Consider the following 26,648-nt stretch of genomic DNA (forward strand, 5'->3'; position numbering starts at 1 on the left):
GTATACAGGCAGGTTGTCAGCAGTGATAGATGAGGGGCGGGGCTGTATATAAGGGGCGGGGTCTCATGTATGATCAGTGATGTCATCACCAGGGGACGGGGCTGACAACCTCTCACACTGTATACAGGCAGGTTGTCAGCAGTGATAGATGAGGGGCGGGGCTGTATATAAGGGGCGGGGTCTCATGTATGATCAGTGATGTCATCACCAGGGGGCAGGGCTGACAACCTCTCACACTGTATACAGGCAGGTTGTCAGCAGTGATAGATGAGGGGCGGGGCTGTATATAAGGGGCGGGGTCTCATGTATGATCAGTGATGACATCACCAGGGGACGGGGCTGACAACCTCTCACACTGTATACAGGCAGGTTGTCAGCAGTGATAGATGAGGGGCGGGGCTGTATATAAGGGGCGGGGTCTCATGTATGATCAGTGATGTCATCACCAGGGGGCGGGGCTGACAACCTCTCACACTGTATACAGGCAGGTTGTCAGCAGTGATAGATGAGGGGCGGGGCTGTATATAAGGGGCGGAGTCTCCTCTATGATCAGTGATGTCATCACCAGGGGGCGGGGCTGACAACCTCTCACACTGTATACAGGCAGGTTGTCAGCAGTGATAGATGAGGGGCGGGGCTGTATATAAGGGGCGGGGTCTCATGTATGATCAGTGATGACATCACCAGGGGGCGGGGCTGACAACCTCTCACACTGTGTACAGGCAGGTTGTCAGCAGTGATAGATGAGGGGCGGGGCTGTATATAAGGGGCGGGGTCTGATCAGTGATGTCATCACCAGGGGGCGGGGCTGACAACCTCTCACTGTATGCAGGCAGGTTGTCAGCAGTGATAGATGAGGGGCGGGGCTGTATATAAGGGGCGGGGTCTCATGTATGATCAGTGATGTCACCACCAGGGGGCGGGGCTGACAACCTCTCACACTGTATACAGGCAGGTTGTTAGCAGTGATAGATGAGGGGTGGGGCTGTATATAAGGGGCGGGGTCTCATGTATGATCAGTGATGTCACCACCAGGGGGCGGGGCTGACAACCTCTCACACTGTATACAGGCAGGTTGTCAGCAGTGATAGATGAGGGGCGGGGCTGTATATAAGGGGCGGGGTCTCATGTATGATCAGTGATGACATCACCAGGGGGTGGAGCTGACAACCTCACACTGTATACAGGCTGGTTGTCAGCAGTGATAGATGAGGGGCGGGGCTGTATATAAGGGGCGGGGTCTCATGTATGATCAGTGATGACATCACCAGGGGGTGGGGCTGACAACCTCTCACACTGTATACAGGCAGGTTGTCAGCAGTGATAGATGAGGGGCGGGGTTGTATATAAGGGGCGGGGTCTCCTGTATGATCAGTGATGTCATCACCAGGGGGCGGGGCTGACAACCTCTCACACTGTATACAGGAAGGATGTCAGCAGTGATAGATGAGGGGCGGGGCTGTATATAAGGGGCGGGGTCTCATGTATGATTAGTGATGTCACCACCAGGGGGCGGGGCTGACACCCTCACACACTGTATACAGGCAGGTTGTCAGCAGTGATAGATGAGGGGCGGGGCTGTATATAAGGGGCGGGGTCTCCTGTATGATCAGTGATGTCACCACCAGGGGGCGGGGCTGACAACCTCTCACACTGTATACAGGCAGGTTGTTAGCAGTGATAGATGAGGGGTGGGGCTGTATATAAGGGGCGGGGTCTCATGTATGATCAGTGATGACATCACCAGGGGGCGGGGCTGACAACCTCTCACACTGTATACAGGCAGGTTGTTAGCAGTGATAGATGAGGGGTGGGGCTGTATATAAGGGGCGGGGTCTCATGTATGATCAGTGATGTCACCACCAGGGGGCGGGGCTGACAACCTCTCACACTGTATACAGGCAGGTTGTCAGCAGTGATAGATGAGGGGCGGGGCTGTATATAAGGGGCGGGGTCTCATGTATGATCAGTGATGACATCACCAGGGGGTGGGGCTGACAACCTCTCACACTGTATACAGGCTGGTTGTCAGCAGTGATAGATGAGGGGCGGGGCTGTATATAAGGGGCGGGGTCTCATGTATGATCAGTGATGACATCACCAGGGGGTGGGGCTGACAACCTCTCACACTGTATACAGGCAGGTTGTCAGCAGTGATAGATGAGGGGCGGGGCTGTATATAAGGGGCGGGGTCTCCTGTATGATCAGTGATGTCACCACCAGGGGGTGGGGCTGACAACCTCTCACACTGTATACAGGCAGGTTGTCAGCAGTAATAGATGAGGGGCGGGGCTGTATATAAGGGGCGGGGTCTCCTGTATGATCAGTGATGTCATCACCAGGGGGCGGGGCTGACAACCTCTCACACTGTATACAGGCAGGTTGTCAGCAGTGATAGATGAGGGGCGGGGCTGTATATAAGGGGCGGGGTCTCCTGTATGATCAGTGATGTCATCACCAGGGGGCGGGGCTGACAACCTCTCACACTGTATACAGGCAGGTTGTCAGCAGTGATAGATGAGGGGCGGGGCTGTATATAAGGGGCGGGGTCTCCTGTATGATCAGTGATGTCATCACCAGGGGGCGGGGCTGACAACCTCTCACACTGTATACAGGCAGGTTGTCAGCAGTGATAGATGAGGGGCGGGGCTGTATATAAGGGGCGGGGTCTCCTGTATGATCAGTGATGTCATCACCAGGGGGCGGGGCTGACAACCTCTCACACTGTATACAGGCAGGTTGTCAGCAGTGATAGATGAGGGGCGGGGCTGTATATAAGGGGCGGGGTCTCATGTATGATTAGTGATGTCACCACCAGGGGGCGGGGCTGACAACCTCTCACACTGTATACAGGCGGGTTGTCAGCAGTGATAGATGAGGGGCGGGGCTGTATATAAGGGTCGGGGTCTCATGTATGATCAGTGATGACATCACCAGGGGGTGGGGCTGACAACCTCTCACACTGTATACAGGCAGGTTGTCAGCAGTAATAGATGAGGGGCGGGGCTGTATATAAGGGGCGGGGTCTCCTGTATGATCAGTGATGTCATCACCAGGGGGCGGGGCTGACAACCTCTCACACTGTATACAGGCAGGTTGTCAGCAGTGATAGATGAGGGGCGGGGCTGTATATAAGGGGCGGGGTCTCCTGTATGATCAGTGATGTCATCACCAGGGGGCGGGGCTGACAACCTCTCACACTGTATACAGGCAGGTTGTCAGCAGTGATAGATGAGGGGCGGGGCTGTATATAAGGGGCGGGGTCTCATGTATGATTAGTGATGTCACCACCAGGGGGCGGGGCTGACAACCTCTCACACTGTATACAGGCGGGTTGTCAGCAGTGATAGATGAGGGGCGGGGCTGTATATAAGGGGCGGGGTCTCATGTATGATCAGTGATGACATCACCAGGGGGTGGGGCTGACAACCTCTCACACTGTATACAGGCAGGTTGTCAGCAGTGATAGATGAGGGGCGGGGCTGTATATAAGGGGCGGGGTCTCATGTATGATCAGTGATGTCATCACCAGGGGACGGGGCTGACAACCTCTCACACTGTATACAGGCAGGTTGTCAGCAGTGATAGATGAGGGGCGGGGCTGTATATAAGGGGCGGGGTCTCATGTATGATCAGTGATGTCACCACCAGGGGGCGGGGCTGACAACCTCTCACACTGTATACAGGCAGGTTGTCAGCAGTGCTGTATATAAGGGGCGGGGTCTCCTCTATGATGTCACCACCAGGGGGCGGGGCTGACAACCTCTCACACTGTATACAGGCGGGTTGTCAGCAGTAATAGATGAGGGGCGGGGCTGTATATAAGGGGCGGGGTCTCCTGTATGATTAGTGATGTCACCACCAGGGGGCGGGGCTGACAACCTCTCACACTGTATACAGGCGGGTTGTCAGCAGTGCTGTATATAAGGTGGGGGGTCTCACGTCTGATCACAATGACGACACTATACCAGTAGCCCCCAGTGATCTGGGTGGGGTTCCGCTTTATTTCTCAGTTTATACAGTGATACAATTATTCATCAATCATCTCTTTACAGAAGATCCTGGGCGTAAAGGGTTACAATTGGCTGCGGGGGTCAGTAGAGCTTGGCGAGCCTAACCATTAGATACAGAAGGTTCCACTGTGGTCACTCCCAGACATGGGGACCCCAGGGTTGAGGAGGGTCAGAGGTCGTCTCCCTGTGGAGAATCCCTCTAAGATTTCTATAGTTTCTGATCTGTGAATTTACAGAATAATCCTCGGATTTATTGCACATATTCAGCTTTTTGCCCCCCGTCCCGTTTCCTGCCCGGTGACCGTGACCTGCAGGGGATCGGGGGGCTATAATCACACAAACCGGACCGGAGTCCGGATATACGAGAGCCGGACTGGGAATCATCCAGAAAACCTTCCATCCAGTGGAAGCGCCAGTGCTGTGAGGGGTAACGGGGGCCGCCGGTGCCCACTGACCCCAACCACCACCCCATGTACCTGAAGAGGCCGTCACTGCATCCCAATGATGTCACCACGCCTGCACGATGACCTCACTAATCCTCACCCAGGGGCTCAGACGCCCCCAGGTGAACCCCGGGGCTAAAGTAGAGCATTTCAAGGCATAATCCCCTCAAGGAATCAGATCAGGGTGAGGACATTACACTCCCTCAAAGCCAGATCTCCCCCAGGAAACCTTTATTTTAGAGGTGGCACACTCATAAATCGTTATATGACTTATACTCTAGTCACACAGAGAGCTGCAGTCATCTTTCTGCAGGTTCCCACTTCTCACATTAATGTGTTTTCTTTGCTGCCCTCTTGTGGTCATTGCTTGCATAGCACGTTCTGATTTGATACCTTTTGGGAGACGTAATATTTTCACCAGGTATAAAAAGCCTTTACATCTCCCAAGATGCCAAGCAGCAACGGCAGCCGCTACCTGATTGGTCAGAATCACAATGTATCATTATTCTAGATGTTGTGAACTCATGTCACATGTGGAAACAATTCCATTGTTCTGGTTTTTGTTACAATATCAGATATTTGGGGGACATTCGCTCTTTGTATTGTAGCTGGTGTCTCCTTGTATTAGGATTGTCTCCTCCTAGTTTTGGGGTTGGATCCTCATTGAATCAGAATTGGCTCCTCCTTGGGTTGGGGTTTGCTCCGGTTACATCGAGGGTCACTCCTTGTATTAGGAGTAGTTCCTCCTTATATTAGGGTTGACTCCTTGTTTTGGGGTTGGCTCTTCATTGTGTTAAGCGTTGCTCCTCCTTGTATTTCGGTTAATTTCTCTTTTTATATTTCTCTTTGTATTGCGGTTCACTGCTCTTTATATTGGGGTGGCTCCTTCTTATTTAGAGGGTCGCTCCTTCTTATTTTGAGGGTCGCTCCATCTCGTATTGGGTTCATTTCTCTTTATATTGGGGTCAACCCTCTTTGTATTGGGGTACACTCTCTGGTGCTCAGCAGACGACGCAGGATTTTTTCTGCTCTTCTTCATACTCCAGGAGATATTCTGGGTAGATCTGATGCTTCTCGAACACCACGAAGATGGAGGGGCTGATGGTGTTGTCCACACAGGAGTCATAGTACCGCGAGCTGCTGCCGGGTCTCAGCGGTGGACGCTTCATTTGGGGGTTCCCCGTTACGTAGTTTCCCACCAGCACACGAGCTACGAACATCGCCCGTGACCCGCCAGATGTCGGTGTGGAGTAGTTATGGGAATACGAGGCGTCTCGGGCAAAGTAGCTTCCTATGGGGAGAACAAGGACAGGTTACCAGAAACTCCTGAGTGATGACGTCAGTAATATATCACATAGGAAAGCCGGGGATGTCAGGCCATGCTGGGAGTTGTGGTTGTACAAGGCTGGAGAGCCACAGCCAGTGGTGTAACTGGAGTCTGATGGTCCCCAGTGCAAAATTTGAACTTAATTCCCCTCGCATGTTGGTCAGACGTATGGACCATTGTAGTGTTCTAAATCCGATAAGGACTAACATGTTGCCCCCATCTCTCATTATGTAGTTCTGTCCCCCATCCTGGCCCCTTCCTTGTATATATGTCCCCCATCCTGGTATACATGTCCCCCATCCTGGTATACATGTTCCCCATCCTGATATACACGTCTCCAATCCTGGTATATCTGTCCCACATCCTGGGCCCATCCTGGTATATATTTCTCCCATCCTGGTATATATGTCTCCCATTCTGGTATACATGTCCGCCATCCTGGTATACATGTCCCCCATCCTTGGCCTATCCTGGTTTAATGTCCCCCATCCTGGTATAATGTCTCCCATCCTGGAACCATCCTGGTACATATGTCCCCCATCCCGGTATATTTGTCCCCCTACCTGGACCCATCCTGGTATATATGTCTCCCCATCCTGGTATACATGCCTCCCCATCCTGGTATATATGTCCCCCATCCTGGTATATATGTCCCCCATCCTGATATATATGTCCCCCATCCTGATATATATGTCCCCCATCCTGGTATATATGTCCCCCACCCTGGACCCATCCTGGTATATATGTTCCCCGTCCTGGTATATATGTCCTCAATCCTGGTATATATGTCTCACCATCCTGGTATATATTTCTCATCCTGGTATATATGTCTCCCATCCTGGTATGCATGTCCCCCATCCTGGTATGCATGTCCCCCATCCTGGAATACATGTCCCCCATCCTGGTATATGTGTCTCCCATCCTGGTATACATGTCCCCCATCCTGGTATACGTGTCCTCCATCCTGGGCCTATCCTGGTATAATGTCCCCCATCCTGGTATATATGTCCCCCATCCTGGTATATATGTCTCCCCATCCTGGTATATATGTCTCCCCATCCTGGTATATATATTTCCCATCCTGGTATATATGACACCCATCCTGGACCCATCCTAGTATATATGTCTCCCATCTCGGTATATATGTCTCCCATTCTGGTATACATGTCCCCCCATCCTGGTATACATGTCCCCCATCCTTGGCCTATCCTGGTTTAATGTCCCCCATCCTGGTATAATGTCCCCCATCCTGAAACCATCCTGGTATGTATGTCCCCCATCCCAGTATATTTGTCCCCCTACCTGCAACCATCCTGGTATATATGTCTCCCCATCCTGGTATACATGCCTCGCCATCCTGGTATATATGTCCCCCATCCTGATATATATGTCCCCCATCCTGGTATATATGTCCCCCATCCTGGACCCATCCTGGTATATATGTTCAACGTCCTGGTATATATGTCCCCAATTCTGGTATATATGTCTCACCATCCTGGTATATATTTCTCATTCTGGTATATATGTCTCCCATACTGGTATATATGTCCCCCATCCTGGTATGCATGTCCCCCATCCTGGAATACATGTCCCCCATCCTGATATATGTGTCCCCCATCCTGGTATACGTGTCCCCCATCCTGGGCCTATCCTGGTATAATGTCCCCCATCCTGGTATATATGTCTCCCATCCTGGTATATATGTCCCCCATCCTGGTATATATGTCTCCCCATCCTGGTATATATGGTTTCCCATCCTGGTATATATGACACCCATCCTGGACCCATTCAAGTATATATTTCTCCCATATTGGTATATATGTCTCCCATTCTGGTATACATGTCCCCCATCCTGGTATACATGTCCCCCATCCTTGGCCTATCCAGGTTTAATGTCCCCCATCCTGGTATAATGTCCCCCATCCTGGAACCATCCTGGTATATATGTCCCCCATCCCTGTATATATGTCCCCCATCCTGGACCCATCCTGGTATATATGTCTCCCCATCCTGGTATATATGCCTCCCCATCCTGATATATATATGTCCTCCATCCTGACATATATGTCCCCCATCCTGATATATATGTGCCCCATCCTGGTATATATGTCCCCCACCCTGGACCCATCTTGGTATATATGTTCCCTGTCCTGGTATATATGTCCCCAATCCTGGTATATATGTCTCACCATCCTGGTATATATTTCCCATCCTGGTATATATATCTCCCATCCTGGTATATATGTCCCCCTTCCTGGTATATATGTCCCCCATCCTGGTATATATGTCAGCCATTGTGGTATATATGTGCCCCATCCTGGTATATATGTCTCCCCATCCTGGTATATATGCCTTCCCATCCTGGTATATATGCCTTCCCATCCTGGTATATATATTTCCCATCCTGGTATATATGTCCCCCATCCTAATATATATGTGTCCCATTCTGGTATACATGTCCCCCATTCTGGTATAAATGTCCCCCATCCTGGTATACATGTCCCCCATCCTGGTATATATGTCCCCCATCCTAATATATATGTCTCCCATTCTGGTATACATGTCCCCCATCCTGGTATAAATGTCCCCCATCCTTGGCCTATCCTGGTATAATGTCCCCCATCCTGGTATAATGTCCCCTATCCTGGTATAATGCCCCCCATCCTGGAATCATCCTTGTATATATTCCCCATCCTGGTATATATGTCCCCCATCCTGGACCCATCCTGGTAAATATGTTCCCCATCCTGGTATATATGTCCCCCATCCTGGTATATATGTCCCCCATCATGGTATATATGTCTCCCCATCCTGATATATATGTCCCCCATCCTGGTATATATGTCTCCCACCCTGGACCCATCCTGGTATATATGTTCAATGTCCTGGTATATATGTCCCAAATTCTGGTATATATGTCTCACCATCCTGGTATATATTTCTCATCCTGGTATATATGTCTCCCATACTGGTATATATGTCCCCCATCCTGGTATGCATGTCCCCCATCCTGGAATACATGTCCCCCATCCTGGTATATGTGTCCCCCATCCTGGTATACGTGTCCCCCATCCTGGGCCTATCCTGGTATAATGTCCCCCATCCTGGTATATATGTCTACCATCCTGGTATATATGTCCCCCATCCTGGTATATATGTCTCCCCATCCTGGTATATATGGCTCCCCATCCTGGTATATATATTTCCCATCCTGGTATATATGACACCCATCCTGGACCCATTCTAGTATATATGTCTCCCATATTGGTATATATGTCTCCCATTCTGGTATACATGTCCTCCATCCTGGTATACATGTCCCCCATCCTTGGCCTATCCAGGTTTAATGTCCCCCATCCTGGTATAATGTCCCCCATCCTGGAACCATCCTGGTATATATGTCCCCCATCCGTGTATATATGTCCCCCATTCTGGACCCATCCTGGTATATATGTCTCCCCATCCTGGTATATATGCCTCCCCATCCTGATATATATATATGTCCCCCATCCTGATATATATGTCCCCCATCCTGGACCCATCCTGGTATATATGTTCCCCGTCCTGGTATATATGTCCCCAATCCTGGTATATATGTCTCACCATCCTGGTATATATTTCCCATCCTGGTATATACGTCTCCCATCCTGGTATATATGTCCCCCATCCTGGTATATATGTCCCCCATCCTGGTATATATGTCAGCCATTGTGGTATATATGTCCCCCATCCTGTTATATATGTCTCCCCATCCTAGTATATATGTCTCCCATCCTGGTATATATGTCCCCCATCCTGGTATATATGTCCCCCATCCTAATATATATGTCTCCCATTCTGGTATACATGTCCCCCATCCTGGTATAAATGTCCCCCATCCTTGGCCTATCCTGGTATAATGTCCCCCATCCTGGGATAATGTCCCCTATCCTGGTATAATGTCCCCCATCCTGGAATCATCCTTGTATATATGTCCCCATCCTGGTATATATGTCCCCCATCCTGGTAAATATGTCCCCCATCCTGGTATATATGTCCCCCATCCTGGTATATATGTCCCCCATCATGGTATATATGTCTGCCCATCCTGGTATATATGCCTTCCCATCCTGGTATATATGTTCCCCATCCTGGTATATATGTCCCCTATCCTGGTATATTGTCCCCCATCCTGGTATATATGTCCCCCATCCTGGTATATATGTTCCCCACCCTGGACACATCCTGGTATATATGTTCCACATCCTGGTATATATGTCCCCTATCCTGTTATATATATCCCCTATCCTGGTATATATGTCCCCCATCCTGGACCCAACCTGGTATATATGTTCCACATCCTGGTATACATGTCCCCCATCCTGGACCCATCCTGGTATATATGTTCTCCACCCTGGACCCATCCTGGTATATATGTTTTTCATCCTGGTATATATGTTCCCCATCCTGGTATATATTCCCCATCCTGGTATATATGTCCCCCATCCTGGTATATATGTCCGCCATCCTGGTATATATGCCTTCCCATCCTGGTATATATGTCCCCCATCCTGGTAAATATGTCCTCCATCCTGGTATATATGTCACCTATCCTGGACCCATCCTGGTATATATGTCCCCCATCCTGGTATATATGTTCCCTATCCTGGTATATATGTCCCCCATCCTGGACCCATCCTGGTATATATATTCCCCATCCTGGTATATATGTTCCCCATCCTGGTATATATGTCCCCCTTCCTGGTATATATGCCTCCCCATCCTGGTATATGTTCCCCATCCTGGTATATATATTCCCCATCCTGGTATATGTGTCCCCCATCCTGGTATATATGTCCCCTATCCTGGTATATATGTCCCCTATCCTGGTATATATGTCCCCCATCCTGGTATATATGTCCCCTATCCTGGTATATATGTCCCCCATCCTGGACCCATCCTGGTATATATGTCCCCCATCCTGGTATATATGTTTCCCATCCTAGTATATATGCCTCCTCATCCTGGTATATGTTCCCTATCCTGGTATGCATGTCCCCCTTCCTGGTATATATGTTTCCCATCCTGGTATATATGCCTCCCCATCCTGGTATATATTCCCCATCCTGGTATAAATATTCCCCATCCTGGTATATACAGTACAGACCAAAAGTTTGGACACACCTCCTCATTTAAAGATTTTTCTGTATTTTCATGACTATGAAAATTGTACATTCACACTGAAGGCATCAAAACTATGAATTACCACATGTGGAATTATATACTTAACAAAAAAGTGTGAAACAACTGAAAATATGTCTTATATTCTAGGTTCTTCAAAGTAGCCACCTTCTGCTTTGATGAGTGCTTTGCACACTCTTGGCAATCTCTTGATGAGCTTCAAGAGGTAGTCACCGGAAATGGTTTTCACTTCACAGGTGTGCCCTGTCAGGTTTAATAAGTGGGATTTCTTGCCTTATAAATGGGGTTGGGACCATCAGTTGTGTTGTGCAGAAATCAGCTGGATACACAGCTGATAGTCCTACTGAATAGACTGTTAGCTGCTTTTTTCTTACATAATACAAATTCTAAGTAAAGAAAAACGAGTGGCCATCATTACTTTAAGAAATGAAGGTCTGTCAGTCCGAAAAATTGGGCAAACTTTGAATGTGTCCCCAAGTGCAGTTGCAAAAACCATCAAGCGCTACAAAGAAACTGGCTCACATGAGGACCGCCCCAGGAAAGGAAGACCAAGAGTCACCTCTGCTTCTGAGGATAAGTTTATCTGAGTCACCAGCCTCAGAAATCGCAGGTTAACAGCAGCTCAGATTAGAGACCAGGTCAATGCCACACAGAGTTCTAGCAGCAGACACATCTCTACAACAACTGTTAAGAGGAGACTTTGTGCAGCAGGCCTTCATGGTAAAATAGCTGCTAGGAAACCACTGCTAAGGACAGGCAACAAGCAGAAGAGACTTGTTTGGGCTAAAGAACACAAGGAATGGACATTAGACCAGTGGAAATCTGTGCTTTGGTCTGATGAGTCCAAATTTGAGATCTTTGGTTCCAACCACCGTGTCTTTGTGCGACGCAGAAAAGGTGAACGGATGGACTCTACATGCCTGGTTCCCACCATGAAGCATGGAGGAGGAGGTGTGATGGTGTGGGGGGCTTTGCTGGTGACACAGTTGGGGATTTATTCAAAATTGAAGGCATACTGAACCAGCATGGCTACCACAGCTTCTTGCAGCGGCATGCTATTCCATCTGGTTTGCGTTTAGTTGGACCATCATTTATTTTTCAACAGGACAATGACCCCAAACACACCTCCAGGCTGTGTAAGGGCTATTTGACCAAGAAGGAGAGTGATGGGGTGCTACGCCAGATGACCTGGCCTCCACAATCACCAGACCTGAACCCAATCGAGATGGTTTGGGGTGAGCTGGACCGCAGAGTGAAGGCAAAAGGGCCAACAAGTGCTAAGCATCTCTGGGAACTCCTTCAAGATTGTTGGAAGACCATTTCCGGTGACTACCTCTTGAAGCTCATCAAGAGAATGCCAAGAGCAAAGCAGTCATCAAAGCAAAAGGTGGATACTGTGAAGAACCTAGAATATAAGACATATTTTCAGTTGTTTCACACTTTTTTTGTTAAGTATATAATTCCACATGTGGTAATTCATAGTTTTGATGCCTTCAGTGTGAATGTACAATTTTCAGTCATGAAAATACAGAAAAATCTTTAAATGAGAAGGTGTGTCCAAACTTTTGGTCTGTACTGTATGTCCCCTATCCTGTTATATATGTCCCCTATCCTGGTATATATGTCCCCCATCCTGGACCCATCCTGGTATATATGTCCCCCATCTTAGTATATATGTCCCCCATCCTGGACCCATCCTGTTATTTATGTCCTCCATCCTGGTATATATGTCCCCAATCCTAGACCCATCCTGGTATATATGTCCCCCATCCTGGTATATATGTCCTCCATCCTGGACCCATCCTGGTATATATCTCCCCCATCTTGGTATATATGTCCCCCATCCTGGACCCATCCTGTTATTTATGTCCTCCATCCTGGTATATATGTCCCCAATCCTAGACCCATCCTGGTATAAATGTCCTCCATCCTGGACCCATCCTGGTATATATGTCCCCCATCCTGGTATATATGTCCCCTATCCTGGTATATATCTCCCCCATCCTGGACCCATCCTGGTATATATGTCCTCCATCCAGGTATATATGTTTCCCATCCTGGTATATATGCCTCCCCATCCTGGTATATGTTCCCCATCCAGGTATATATGTCCCGCATCCTGGTATATATGTTTCCCATCCTGATATATATGCCTCCCCATCCTGGTATATATTCCCCACCCTGGTATAAATATTCCCCATCTTGGTATATATGTCTCCCATCCTGGTATATATGTCCCCTATCCTGGTATATATGTCCCCTATCCTGGTATATATGTGACCCATCCTGGTATATATGTCCCCCATCCTGGTATATATGTCCCCTATCCTAGACCCATCCTGGTATATATGTCCCTTATTCTGGTATATACAGTATGTCCCCTATCCTGGTATATATGTCCCCCATCCTGGTATTTATGTCCTCCATCCTGGTATATATGTCCCCAATCCTAGACCCATCCTGGTATATATGTCCCTTATTCTGGTATATACAGTATGTCCCCTATCCTGGTATATATGTCCCCATACTGGACCCATCCTGGTATATATGCCTTGTGTAGCCGGCTACTGACTTCAGCGTGCAGGTGACGGACATCACTGCCATGAGCCCTTGTGGGTCTCTGTGCTGCAATGCATTTCAGCTGAATGTGCGTCCTCGGCAGCCCTCCCGCACGGCCCTGTCGCAGTTGTACCCTTTGTGACCGTGATTGTTACACCCCTGGCTACAGCTTGTACATTTCTGATATGTGTCACAACTGCAAACATAGTAAGTAACCTGAAAAGTTTCCTCTGTACTGATACATCCTGACACTATGTAGCCATATTCTTAAAGGGACCTGCCTCCATTTAGTTGGTGGTACCTATGTGATGTGATCTGTCATACAACCACCTTGCAGGCACTGTCTGTGGGATAACAAACAGCTCTCCTAGGATCTGGACACTACCTTGTCCATACACGGTGCCATGGGTGCCACAGATGCGCCAGTCAAAATTCTGATTGCAGATTTCATCAATGTGTTTACTATCTGTGCCATGAAACAACCGGATTTCCGTCACGTCTCGTCCCTGATTGACTTTCTTCATCTGTTTCTTTTGCCTTAAGAACAAAAAACAACATTATAGAACAGGGACCAGAGGGCCGAGGCCACCGAGAGCAGTGACATCCTCTATCTGTAAGGTCGTGCCACCCATAATGAAGGGATGGGGCCACCGAGAGCAGGGACATCCTCTATCTGTAAGGTCGTGCCACCCATAATGAAGGGATGGGGCCACCGAGAGCAGGGACATCCTCTATATGTAAGGTCCTGCCACCCATAATGAAGGGATGGGGCCACCGAGAGCATTGACATCCTCTATCTGTAAGGTCGTGCCACCCATAATGAAGGGATGGGGCCACCGAGAGCAGTGACATCCTCTATCTGTAAGGTCGTGCCACCCATAATGAAGGGATGGGGCCACCAAGAGCAGGGGCATCCTCTATATGTAAGGTCCTGCCACCCATAATGAAGGGATGGGGTCACCGAAAGCAGGGCCATCCTCTATATGTAAGGTCCTGCCACGCATAATGAAGGAATGGGGCCACCAAGAGCAGGGGCATCATCTATCTGTAAGGTCCTGCCACCCATAGTGAAGGGATGGGGCCACCGAAAGCAGGGCCATCCTCTATATGTAAGGTCCTGCCACGCATAATGAAGGGATGGGGCCACCAAGAGCAGGGGCATCCTCTATCTGTAAGGTCCTGCCACCCATAGTGAAGGGTTGGGGCCCCCAAGAGCAGGGACATCCTCTATCTGTAAGGTCCTGCCACCCATAATGAAGGGATGGGGCCACCGAGAGCAGGGACATCCTCTATATGTAAGGTCCTGCCACCCATAGTGAAGGGATGGGGCCACCGAGAGCAGGGACATCCTCTATGTGTAAGGTCCTGCCACCCATAGTGAAGGGATAAGGCAACCGAGAACAGGGACATCCTCTATCTGTAAGGTCCTGCCACCCGTAGTAAAGGGATAGTGCCACTGAGAGCAGGGACATCCTCTATCTGTAAGGTCCTACCACCCATAGAGAAGCGATGGGGCCACCGAGAGCACGGACATCCTCTATATGTAAGGTCCTACCACCCATAGTGAAGGGATAAGGCCACCGAGAGCAGGGACATCCTCTATCTGTAAGGTCCTGCCACCCATAGTGAAGGGATAGGGCCACTGAGTGCAGGGACATCCTCTATCTGTAAGGTCCTGCCACACACAGTGAAGGGATGGGGCCACCAAGAGCAGGGACATCCTCTATGTGTAAGGTCCTGCCACCCATAATGAAGGGATGGGACCACCAAGAGCAGGGACATCCTCTATCTGTAAGGTCCTGCCACCCACAGTGAAGGGATGGGGCCACCGAGAGCAGGGACATCCTCTATCTGTAAGGTCCTGCTACCCATAGTGAAGGGATGGGGCCACCGAGAGCAGGGACATCCTCTATATGTAAGGTCCTGCCACCCATAGTGAAGGGATGGGGCCACCGAGAGCAGGGACATCCTCTATATGTAAGGTCCTGCCACCCATAGTGAAGGGATGAACCACCAAGAGCAGGGGCATCCTCTATCTGTAAGGTCCTGCCACCCATAGTGAAGGGATGGGGCCACTGAGAGTAGGGACATCCTCTATCTGTAAGGTCCTGCCACCCATAGTGAAGGGATGGGGCCACCGAGAGCAGGGACATCCTCTATGTGTAAGGTCCTGCCACCCATAGTGAAGGGATGGGGTCAACGAGAGCAGGGACATCCTCTATATGTAAGGTCCTGCAACCCATAATGAAGGGATGGTGTCACCGAGAGCAGGGACATCCTCTATCTGTAAGGTCCTGCCACCCATAGTGAAGGGATGGGGTCAACGAGAGCAGGGACATCCTCTATATGTAAGGTCCTGCCACCCATAATGAAGGGATGGGGCCACCAAGAGCAGGGGCATCCTCTCTCTGTAAGGTCCTGCCACCCATAGTGAAGGGATGGGGCCACCGAGAGCAGGGACATCCTCTATATGTAAGGTCCTGCCACCCATAGTGAAGGGATGGACCACCAAGAGCAGGGACATCCTCTATCTGTAAGGTCCTGCCACCCATAGTGAAGGGATGAGGCCACCGAAAGCAGGGCCATCCTCTATATGTAAGGTCCTGCCACCCATAGTGAAGGGATGGGGCCACCGAGAGCAGGGACATCCTCTATCTGTAAGGTCCTGCCACCCATAGTGATGGGATGGGGCCACTGAGAGCAGGGACATCTTCTATGTGTAAGGTCCTGCCACCCATAGTGAAGGGATGGTGTCACCGAGAGCAGGGACATCCTCTATGTGTAAGGTCCTGCCACCCATAGTGAAGGGATGGGGTCAACGAGAGCAGGGACATCCTCTATATGTAAGGTCCTGCAACCCATAATGAAGGGATGGGGCCACCAAGAGCAGGGACATCCTCTATCTGTAAGGTCCTGCCACCCATAGTGAAGGGATGGGGTCAACGAGAGCAGGGACATCCTCTATATGTAAGGTCCTGCCACCCATAATGAAGGGATGGGGCCACCAAGAGCAGGGGCATCCTCTAACTGTAAGGTCCTGCCACCCATAGTGAAGGGATGGGGCCACCGAGAGCAGGGACATCCTCTATCTGTTAGGTCCTGCCACCCATAGTGAAGGGATGGGGTCACTGAGAGCAGGGACATCTTCTATGTGTAAGTTCCTGCAACCCATAGTGAAGGGATGGTGTTACCGAGAGCAGGGACATCCTCTATGTGTAAGGTCCTGCCACCCATAGTGAAGGGATGGGGTCACCGAGAGCAGGGACATCCTCTATGTGTAAGGTCCTGCCACCCATAGTGAAGGGATGGGGCCACTGACAGCAGGGACATCCTCTATCTGTAAGGTCCTGCCACCCATAGTGAAGGGATGGGGTCACCGAGAGCAGGGACATCCTCTATCTGTAAGGTCCTGCCACACAGAGTGAATGGATAGGGCCACTGAGAGCAGGGACATCCTCTCTATAAGGTCCTGCCACCCATAGTGAAGAGATGGGGAGACCAAGAGCAGGGACATCCTCTATGTGTAAGGTCCTGCCACTCACAGTGAAGGGATAGGGCCACTGAGAGCAGGGACATCCTCTATCTGTAAGGTCCTGCCACCCATAGTGAAGTGATAGGGCCACTGAAAGCAGGAACATCCTCTATCTGTAAGGTCCTGCCACCCATAGTGAAGTGATAGGGCCACTGAAAGCAGGGACATCCTCTATATGTAAGGTCCTGCCACTCATAGTGGAGGGATGGGGCCACTGACTGCAGGGACATCCTCTATCTGTAAGGTCCTGCCAACCATAGTGAAGGGATGGGGACACCGAGAGCAGGGACATCCTCTATCTGTAAGGTCCTGCCACCCACAGTGAAGGGATGGGGCCACCGAGAGCAGGGACATCCTCTATCTGTAAGGTCCTGCCACCCATAGAGAAGCGATGGGGCCACTGAGAGCAGGGACATCCTCTATCTATAAGGTCCTGCCACTCCTAGTGAAGGGATGGGGCCACCGAGAGCAGGGACATCCTCTATCTATGAGGTCCTGACACTCATAGTGAAGGATGAGGCCACCGAGAGCAGGGACATCCTCTATGTGTAAGGTCCTGCCACCCATAGTGAAGGGATAAGGCAACTGAGAACAGGGACATCCTCTATCTGTAAGGTCCTGCCACCCATAGTAAAGGGATAGTGCCACTGAGAGCAGGGACATCCTCTATCTGTAAGGTCCTGCCACCCATAGAGAAGCGATGGGGCCACCGAGAGCAGGGACATCCTCTATATGTAAGGTCCTGCCACCCATATTGAAGGGATAAGGCCACCGAGAGCAGGGACATCCTCTATCTGTAAGGTCCTGCCACCCATAGTGAAGGGATAGGGCCACTGAGAGCAGGGACATCCTCTATCTGTAAGGTCCTGCCACACGCAGTGAAGGGATGGGGCCACCAAGAGCAGGGACATCCTCTATGTGTAAGGTCCTGCCACGCATAATGAAGGGATGGGGCCACCAAGAGCAGGGACATCCTCTATCTGTAAGGCCCTGCCACCCATAGTGGAGGGATGGGGCCACCGAGAGCAGGGACATCCTCTATCTGTAAGGTCCTGCCACTCATAGTGGAGGGATGGGTCCACTGACTGCAGGGACACCCTCTATCTGTAAGGTCCTGCCAACCATAGTGAAGGGATGGGGACACCGAGAGCAGGGACATCCTCTATCTGTAAGGTCCTGCCACCCATAGTGGAGGGATGGGTCCACTGAGAGCAGGGACATCCTCTATCTGTAAGGTCCTGCCACCCACAGTGAAGGGATGGGGCCCCCGAGAGCAGGGACATCCTCTATCTGTAAGGTCCTGCCACCCATAGAGAAGCGATGGGGCCACTGAGAGCAGGGACATCCTCTATCTATAAGGTCCTGACACTCATAGTGAAGGATGAGGCCACCAAGAGCAGGGATATCCTCTTTCTGTAAGGTCCTGCCACTCATAGTGAAGGGATGGGGCCACTGAGAGCAGGGACATCCTCTATCTGTAAGGTCCTGCCACTCATAGTGAAGGGATGGGGCCACTGAGAGCAGGGACATCCTCTTTCAATAAGGTCCTGCCACTCATAGTGAAGGGATGGGGACACCGAGAGCAGGGACATCCTCTATCTGTAAGGTCCTGCCACTCATAGTGGAGGGATGGGTCCATTGACTGCAGGGATATCCTCTATCTGTAAGGTCCTGCCACCCATAGAGATGCGATGGGGTCACTGAGAGCAGGGACATCCTCTATCTGTAAGGTCCTGCCACCCATAGTGGAGGGATGGGGCCACCGAGAGCAGGGACATCCTCTGTCTATAAGATCCTGCCGCTCATAGTGGAGGGATGGGGCCACTGAGAGCAGGGACATCCTTTATCTGTAAGGTCCTGCCTCTCATAGTGAAGGGATGGGGCCACCGAGAGCAGGGACATCCTCTATCTGTAAGGTCCTGTTATTCATAGTGAAGGATGGGGCCACCGAAAGCAAGAATCATGGTAAAATGCTGGCTCATCTACACCTCCCGTTATGGGGCACATATTAAACCCCCACCAGATGTACGGGTGAAAAGCAGACGTACCACTGGAACATTTGCCACAGAGACGGGTTCTGGAGACGCCACATCCTCTTCACTACGTGACCACTGACCGTCTTGGAGAAGTTTCTGACAATTTCCGAGAATTCGATGGATGAGTGCGAGACAAGAACTTTCTATAGAGGATAGAAGAAGATACGTGACCCCTCCTGTCCCATGTCCTCCAGCCACACGTCATAGGGGCTCCATACATTACCTTACAGCCAAGCTCCGGCATGGCCTCAGGGTCCCAGGTCTTGGGGTAGATGTCAGTGTTCATGGGGGATGTTCCTGATTTCAGGGGGGACTTAGCTGCTGCCGATCTTGTGCTGAAAGGATAAAGGATAAAAAAAAAAGTTTAATACTGAATTGCTGAAAAAGCAAAGCCTAATACATCCAGGAATAACAAGGAACCAATCCATCCATCCATCCATCCATCCATCCATCCATCCATCTATGAGGAGCTTACCTTCCTCTCAGTAATTTCACATCGTCAAAGCTCAGAAATTTCGGTCTCCTTCGGACGTCTTTCTCCGTCGTGTATATAACGTTCTTCTGCTTCATTTCTGAAAAAGTAAAAAAAAAAAAAAAAAGACAGTCATCCTCATGTATCACTGTCAGAGGGGTCGATAGTTGGAGAAACCTCCAGCAGATGCGGTTGGATCCTCAGTCAGTGACTGTAATCCCGGGATACAGGTGTATCCACCCTGAGCCACACATTGGTACCGCTGCCATTTATCGCCCCCCCGTACCTCGGAAGTTGATCTCATATTTCTGGTTGCCAGCCATGAAAGGAATAACGGCGGCGGGATCGGGGAGGTACACGTTCTCCAGGTCTGATGACAATATAGTGGAGCTCACGTGTTTCACATTCTAAGAGGAGAAAAAAAATGTGAAAAATATTTTTCCTTGAAGTTATGATCTCTACTACCATTACCCCTGCCCCCATCTATCACATATTATCTATAGTATGGGTCTCCTCTTGTGGGACAAGGAGACCTCTTGGGCACCTTCAGGATCCAGGCGCTGGGTCCTACCACTCCCTCGGCCCATCCTACAGCTACACCTCTGAGGATCGCCCATTATTATGTGCCCAGTGCTCACTTACAGAGTGGCCATATTGTGTCCAGGTGCCATATTCATCCCTCCAGTACCACAGCCACTCCGTGGTCAGAACATATTCAGACGGCTTCACTACAGATGATACGGTGGAGAGACGACGAACGCGGTGCCCACCAGATCTCATGGTCAGAAAGTCAATCAGAGGAATCCTTTGGATGGAAAGTGGGAAGAAGTTAGCCGATGATTCTATATCTATAACGGGACCCACAGCAAGAGGATGTCCGATGTCAGTGGCCATCATGTCTGGTCACTTATGTGGAGTTACTCTTTAGTTGTTGTGCATACACACATTATAGTCTGATGCCCGGTTCCGAACGACCCGTACCTGTCAACCTTTGGGTCGCAGTAACATTCCTCAACCTCCTCCATGTTGGGAACATCTTTCCAGTCGGTTCCTTTGTGAATCTGCCAGCGGTACGGCAGGTAGTAATGCATGTCCGGGCAATCATCTGGGTATAAAGCAGAACCATGCATTACCTGCATATTAGACAATAGCCTAATCTAATAGAGCCTAACATAGGAAAAGTCCAGCGTTGCAGAGATGATCCCATAAGATATAATGGCTGCACTTACCATTTTTTTGCTAATTCTATCTACACTGAAAGTTATTTAAGCAATTTGTGTTCCGTCCTGTAAAAATGTGCCGATAAGTTGCCTCCAAACCACCGCTCACTCCATAGGATACCTGTCCAACTCTTCTGTACTCCTTTACCGTGCGCTGGGAGTACGGACTCTGGCCGTGGATGGGGCAGCACCTTTTCGTCTCCCTGTGGCTGCCCTTCTGGTGGCCTGACGTGATTTGGATGCTTGTTCACAGGCGACGGGTTCCCTTTTAAATATGGTCACCCATCCTTTCTATAAAGGATATTTCTACAGGTTTTCAAGGTGCCAAAGTTATGAGTAGAGGGAGGTGTTAGTGCTAATTCACACTTATAGTTGGAAAGACGTATAATGTGTTGTGACACATCTTCACATTATGTGTTCTGATGACTCTAGAAATTGTTACTTGAGACATCCATGATACTGGTGGTTGTATACTTTGGATCCCCACTAAAGTGTCATCCATTCATCTCTATATCTGCTGTCCTCAAAACTGAACCTACAACATGAAGGACACGCCATACAGTTACGCAAACCAAGGAATTTTTGGAATCAAGCTCTAATTTTTGGGATATGAGAGGGTCAAAAATATTATTCACATGAGACCTCAAAAGTTGGATAAAGTTTTGTAGGATGATTGAGCGTTGTCTCAACATGCCAGTTATCGCCACTTTGCAAACAGAGAGGGGCAGGATCGTTGAGCAGAAAGACCTTAGATTATCACTCCTGAAGTTCACAACGCTTTCAGGTCAAGATGTCCGATCTGTTCACTATCGCAAGTCCCAAACTGGAATGACGACAAGAGGTGAACAGACAGACCGTCAGATTAGAAGAATGGAGCATCCATCCTGTACTGCAAGTGAAATTGGACATCGCTAAGAAAAAGGAGTCAATCAGCATCTACACAACTATCAGAAGGTGTCTGCACAACTTCCAACTAATGGTGCTCCACTGAGCTCACGTCCAGAAGGAATGGAGGCTGGAATGGAGGTCTGTCCACTTTAGCAATGAGCCCCGTTTTTTGTCTTACATGCAGTGACATTCAGAGATTGGTCTGAAGGCCATGTGGGCAATGCCATGAAGAGACCTTCACGAGGGAACGTCACACTGGTTCTACTCCGGTATGTTGCGGAGTGGCATGATGTCTGGTAGTCGTACCTATCTAGTCTTCTTTATAGGTACATTAACAGCTTTGGTGGTGGAATCAGCGGTGTGGCCATTTCTCCAAAGTGTCCCAGGGGCCATTTTTCAACATAACATCAGGCTGCATGTTCCTCGCATGTGGCCTAAACTTGCTCCCTTGGCTGCAGCGTCTCCAGACTTGACCTCATAGAGCACATCGGGGACGTCATTGATCGGTGATTACACAGGAGCTGCCGGCAGTGTCTTCGGACTTGTTTCCATGGAGCACATTGGGGACGTCATTGGTTGGTGATTACACAAGAGATGCTGGCAGCATCTCCGGACTTGTCTACATGGAGCACATTGGGGACGTCATTGATCGGTGATTACACAGGAGCTGCCGGCAGTGTCTTCGGACTTGTCTCCATGGAGCACATTGGGGACGTCATTGATCGGTGATTACACAAGAGCTGCCGGCAGCGTCTTCGGACTTGTCTCCATGGAGCACATTGGGGAAGTCATTGGTTGGTGATTACACAAGAGCTGCCGGCAGCGTCTCCGGACTTGTCTCCATGGAGCACATTGGGGACATCATTGGTTGGTGATTACACAAGAGCTGCCAGCAGCGTCTTCGGACTTGTCTCCATGGAGCACATTGGGGACGTCATTGGTTGGTGATTACACAGGAGCTGCCGGCAGTGTCTTCGGACTTGTTTCCATGGAGCACATTGGGGACGTCATTGATCGGTGATTACTAGTGTTGAGCGAGCACTAAAATGCTCGGGTGCTCGAAGCTCGGGCCGAGCTCGCCGTGATACTCGGGTGCTCGACCCGAGCAACGAGCCCAATGTTAGTCTATGGGAGATTCGAGCATTTTTGCGGTGGCACCTCCGGCAGTCATTTAAAAGCCTAACAAGTGCCCAAAACGATAGTGACAGTGCTCAAATGACATGGGGACAGCATGGGGATCGCCCCAGGAAGCATTTCTGACCCCCAGGTCACTGCTGTCAACAACGTGGTCAGAGGTATTAAGCCACTTTTACAGGCTCACAATAAAACGTTCAAAAACGAAAGTGAAACTTTTTTCCTGTGAAATATGTTAAGGAACATCCTTTCCAGGGTAAAGACTTGTGTATAAGTTAAAATAAATGACCAAAAACAAAAATACTCCTCCACACCTTCGGCTATGTTCACAAGTAGCATTTTTTATGCGTTTTTGCACTTTTGTATTGCTTTCAACTATGACAAATGCATTCACCGTGAAATGTCATTTTAACATTTTACAACCTTATCTGGCCATGTGCTGTGTGACACATGCATAAAGTGCTGAAAAGACAAGGGAACAGCATGGGGAAGACCCCTGGAAACATCTCTGACTCCCAGGTCACTGTCTAAAAGTGTGCCCATCATAAGTGATCCTTACCGCATCAGAAGATGCAGACTTGCAACTATCCCCATGCAAGTTCTAGTCCCAGGGCAGTGTTCAATTGTACCTCCCCCATTCCTTGCAATACAAGCTCAAGTATGCAGCCTGCCACCCACCCACCCCCAGGCTGCAATACCATACTGTTAGCTTGCTTGAACTTGAAATTGGGCCTTTTAGGCATGTGGAGGCGGAATCTGGCCACCACGTCATGGCTGTGTTGGCGGCCTGGAATCCATACTCAGTCCCCAGCTGCCCGGCGGCCGGGTGTCCATACTCGGACCCAGCCGCCCCGCGGCCGGGTGTCCACACACGGTCCCCAGCCGCCTGGGGGCAGCCGGGTGTCCATAAACGGTCCCCAGCCGCCCCTATTTCTCCTTGGAACATCCCCCCACACACTTTTCGTAGCCCGGCCTGCTTTAGGCAGCATTGGACGAGCCCACCAGAGAACCAGACTCCTCCGGTGGGCCCTGACTTCTCCATCGGTGGAGTTGAGAGTGCCAAGGTGAGGAGCATGATGATGATGACAGAAGTTAGCATCTGCTATGTTTTCTTTTAATGCAAGTGTAAGTGTGCAGCCTGCCACCCACCCACCCCCAGACTGCAATTCCATACTGCTAGCTTGCACTTGAAATGGGGCCTTTTAGTTTGGAGGAGGCCGAAGCTGGCCACTACCTCATGGCTGCTTCTGCAGCGAGGTATCCATACTCAGTCCCCAGCCGCCCATATTTGTCCTGGTGTGCCTTATACATAAGATTAAGCGCGTATACAAAAACATTACCTGTGCCCTCCCCAGTGCATTTAGTGGGAAGGAGAGCCTATTCCGCTGTAGTGTGTGCATGCCAAACCCCTGTTCATGGTACAGGCGAAGATGCCTCCCACCTTGCACCTGTCGTTGCAGACTTGCAACTATCCCCATTCAAGTCCTTGTCCCAGGGCAGTGTTCAATTGTACCTCTCCCATTCCTTGCAATGCAAGCGCAAGTATGCAGCCTGCCACCCACCCACCCCCAGGCTGCAATACCATACTGCTTGCTTGCTTGCACTTTAAATTGGGCCTTTTAGGCATGTGGAGGCGGAATCTGGCCACCACGTCATGGCTGTGTCGGCGGCCTGGTATCCATACTCAGTCCCCAGCTGCCTGGTGGCCGGGTGTCCCCGCTTGCTCCCCAGCCTCCAGGGGGTGGCCGGGTGTCCATACTCGGTCCCCAGCCACCCCTATTTGTCCCAGTAACCTTTCCCACACTTTTCTTAGCCTGGCCTGCTTTAGGGCAGCATTGGCCGAGCCCACCGGACTATCAGACTCCTCCGGTGGGCCCTGGCTTCTCCATCAGGGGAGTTGAGAGTGCCAAGGTGAGGAGCATGATGAGGATGATAGAAGTTAGCATCTGCTTTGTTTTGTTGTATTGCAAGCGCATGTATGTAGTAGCGGCTAGGCCTGAGGTGGTCAGCGTTTTGGCGCATATCCTACCTCCTCCGAGGATTGCTGGATGTTTTCCTGCTACTATCCAAGTTCTATGACTCCCGTTAAAACAAAGCTTCAGGTGATAAATGATGGATGAGGTGGTGGCAAAGGAGAAAGAACAGGAGGAACAGGGACCATTCACATCAATATCAGGCCAGTCAACCAGATATGTCTTGTAGAATATGTTTCTGTAACAAAAGGAGCGGTTCGGCTACACAGTTATAGGGCATGCAGTGAGAACAATGCCTACCAAAAATTTCGAGCCACTCCAATGCCCCTTGGAAATGACATGGAGGTCAGAGGGTGTTAACTAAACCTTTTTTTCCATTTATAGCAACTGGGTCTCCTGTGCACTGTTGGCCTAAGCAGTGAAAGGAAGGCTTTAAAAATTATGAGGAACTGCAATGCCCCTTACAAGAGCCATGTGTGGCACCCCAGGGGTCTGGTCACCACAGTAATAGAGATATTACGTCGGAGAGCAAGTGGGAGGTTTCCAGGTCAGGATCCCTTAAACATGCAACATCCTCCTGCCCCAATCCTGGGAGGGGAGAATTCTGCCCTTATAAACTGGATCTGGGGCGGGGTTGAGTGAGTCAGAGAACAGTCAGAGTCAGAGTGAGAGCAAGGGAAAGTAACAGCAAGGAGCTCTGTAGGAGCTAGGAGCTAAAGACCAGGGGCTGGATGCTGAGCAGAGCTCGCCCTGGCAGAAGACAATAGGAACTGGACACAGGAGTCCGAAGCTGTGAGGACTTATATATCCAGCAGCAGAAACCAGCCGGCAGGGGATTTCAGGTCCTCTGGCCATAGAAGCCCGGAGGCTCAGTCACAAGCAAGGGACCAGCACCGCCGTCGTGGAGCGGAGGCTAACAGAAGGCCCCAAGTCACCAGCCATACGGGTGAGCACCACACGGTACACTCAGGGACGTGGGCTACTTCTACCCGCTTACAGCAAGGTAGCCAGGAAGAGTGCAGACAGACGGGGAGGCCTACAACTCCACCTGGCCAGGGGAACTCCTGCTTGCTCACAGACTGACCAGGCCTCTTATGCTAGCCAGTACTCCTGGGAGGGTCTACCTTATAATCATCAGTAAAGACCCTGAACTGCACTGCAAAGACTCTGAGTCATTCCTGCTGCGCTCGTGCACCATCACCCCCATCATCCACACTCACTGCCCTGAGGCTATACTCCTCCCGAGGGGAGTTATCCCATTCTATGCTGCGCACACAACACCAGCCTCAGCGGTCTGCCTCGCAGCGGTGGTACTCCCTGACCGCAATCCACGGGTGGCGCAGTCGGACAATTAACCTCAAAACCTAAGAAAGACTGCCACTGGTTTGACCAGCCTGAGCCACGGGACCGGGTCACCGCCACGGAGACTACAGACCCCAGAGACCCGGCACCGGGTATCCCACACACGTGTACACACGGCCCAGAGGGCGCGTCACATGCAGTACAGCATATTACAAACATAAGTCCCATTATTGGGGAGTGGGTGTCCCATAGTATTTGCTTATGCTTTCCCAGCAAAAGCTGCCAAAAATTAGGACGGAGCAACTTGCAATGCCCCTTACAAGAGCCATGCAGTACAGCATATTACAAACATAAGTCCCATTATTGGGGAGTGGGTGTCCCATAGTATTTGCTTATGCTTTCCCAGCAAAAGCTGCCAAAAATTAGGACGGAGGAACTTGCAATGCCCCTTACAAGAGCCATGCAGTACAGCATATTACAAACATAAGTCCCATTATTGGGGAGTGGGTGTCCCATAGTATTTGCTTATGCTTTCCCAGCAAAAGCTGCCAAAAATTAGGACGGAGGA

The 26,648-nt window shown here is 50.2% G+C and overlaps 1 protein-coding gene across 1 annotated transcript in view; it reads right to left on the reverse strand.

Annotated features, from left to right (window-relative positions):
- Positions 1-3,968: 3,968 nt before the first annotated feature.
- The window catches only part of LOC141164853 (zinc finger CCCH-type antiviral protein 1-like), a 75,333-nt gene continuing 52,653 nt past the window's right edge, over positions 3,969-26,648 (reverse strand). The window contains exons 7-14 of the mRNA XM_073650481.1: positions 20,545-20,668; positions 20,206-20,368; positions 19,850-19,970; positions 19,567-19,663; positions 19,315-19,426; positions 19,104-19,234; positions 13,909-14,060; positions 3,969-5,747 (exon numbers count right to left, since the gene is read on the reverse strand). Coding sequence (XP_073506582.1) covers positions 5,458-5,747; positions 13,909-14,060; positions 19,104-19,234; positions 19,315-19,426; positions 19,567-19,663; positions 19,850-19,970; positions 20,206-20,368; positions 20,545-20,668 — 1,190 coding nt within the window. The 3' untranslated portion in view covers positions 3,969-5,457. The remainder of the gene's footprint in view (positions 5,748-13,908; positions 14,061-19,103; positions 19,235-19,314; positions 19,427-19,566; positions 19,664-19,849; positions 19,971-20,205; positions 20,369-20,544; positions 20,669-26,648) is intronic.

Source organism: Phyllobates terribilis, unplaced genomic scaffold, assembly GCF_046119375.1.
Source record: "Phyllobates terribilis strain yellow unplaced genomic scaffold, ASM4611937v1 Scaffold_10__3_contigs__length_209671492, whole genome shotgun sequence".
Lineage (NCBI taxonomy): Eukaryota > Metazoa > Chordata > Amphibia > Anura > Dendrobatidae > Phyllobates > Phyllobates terribilis.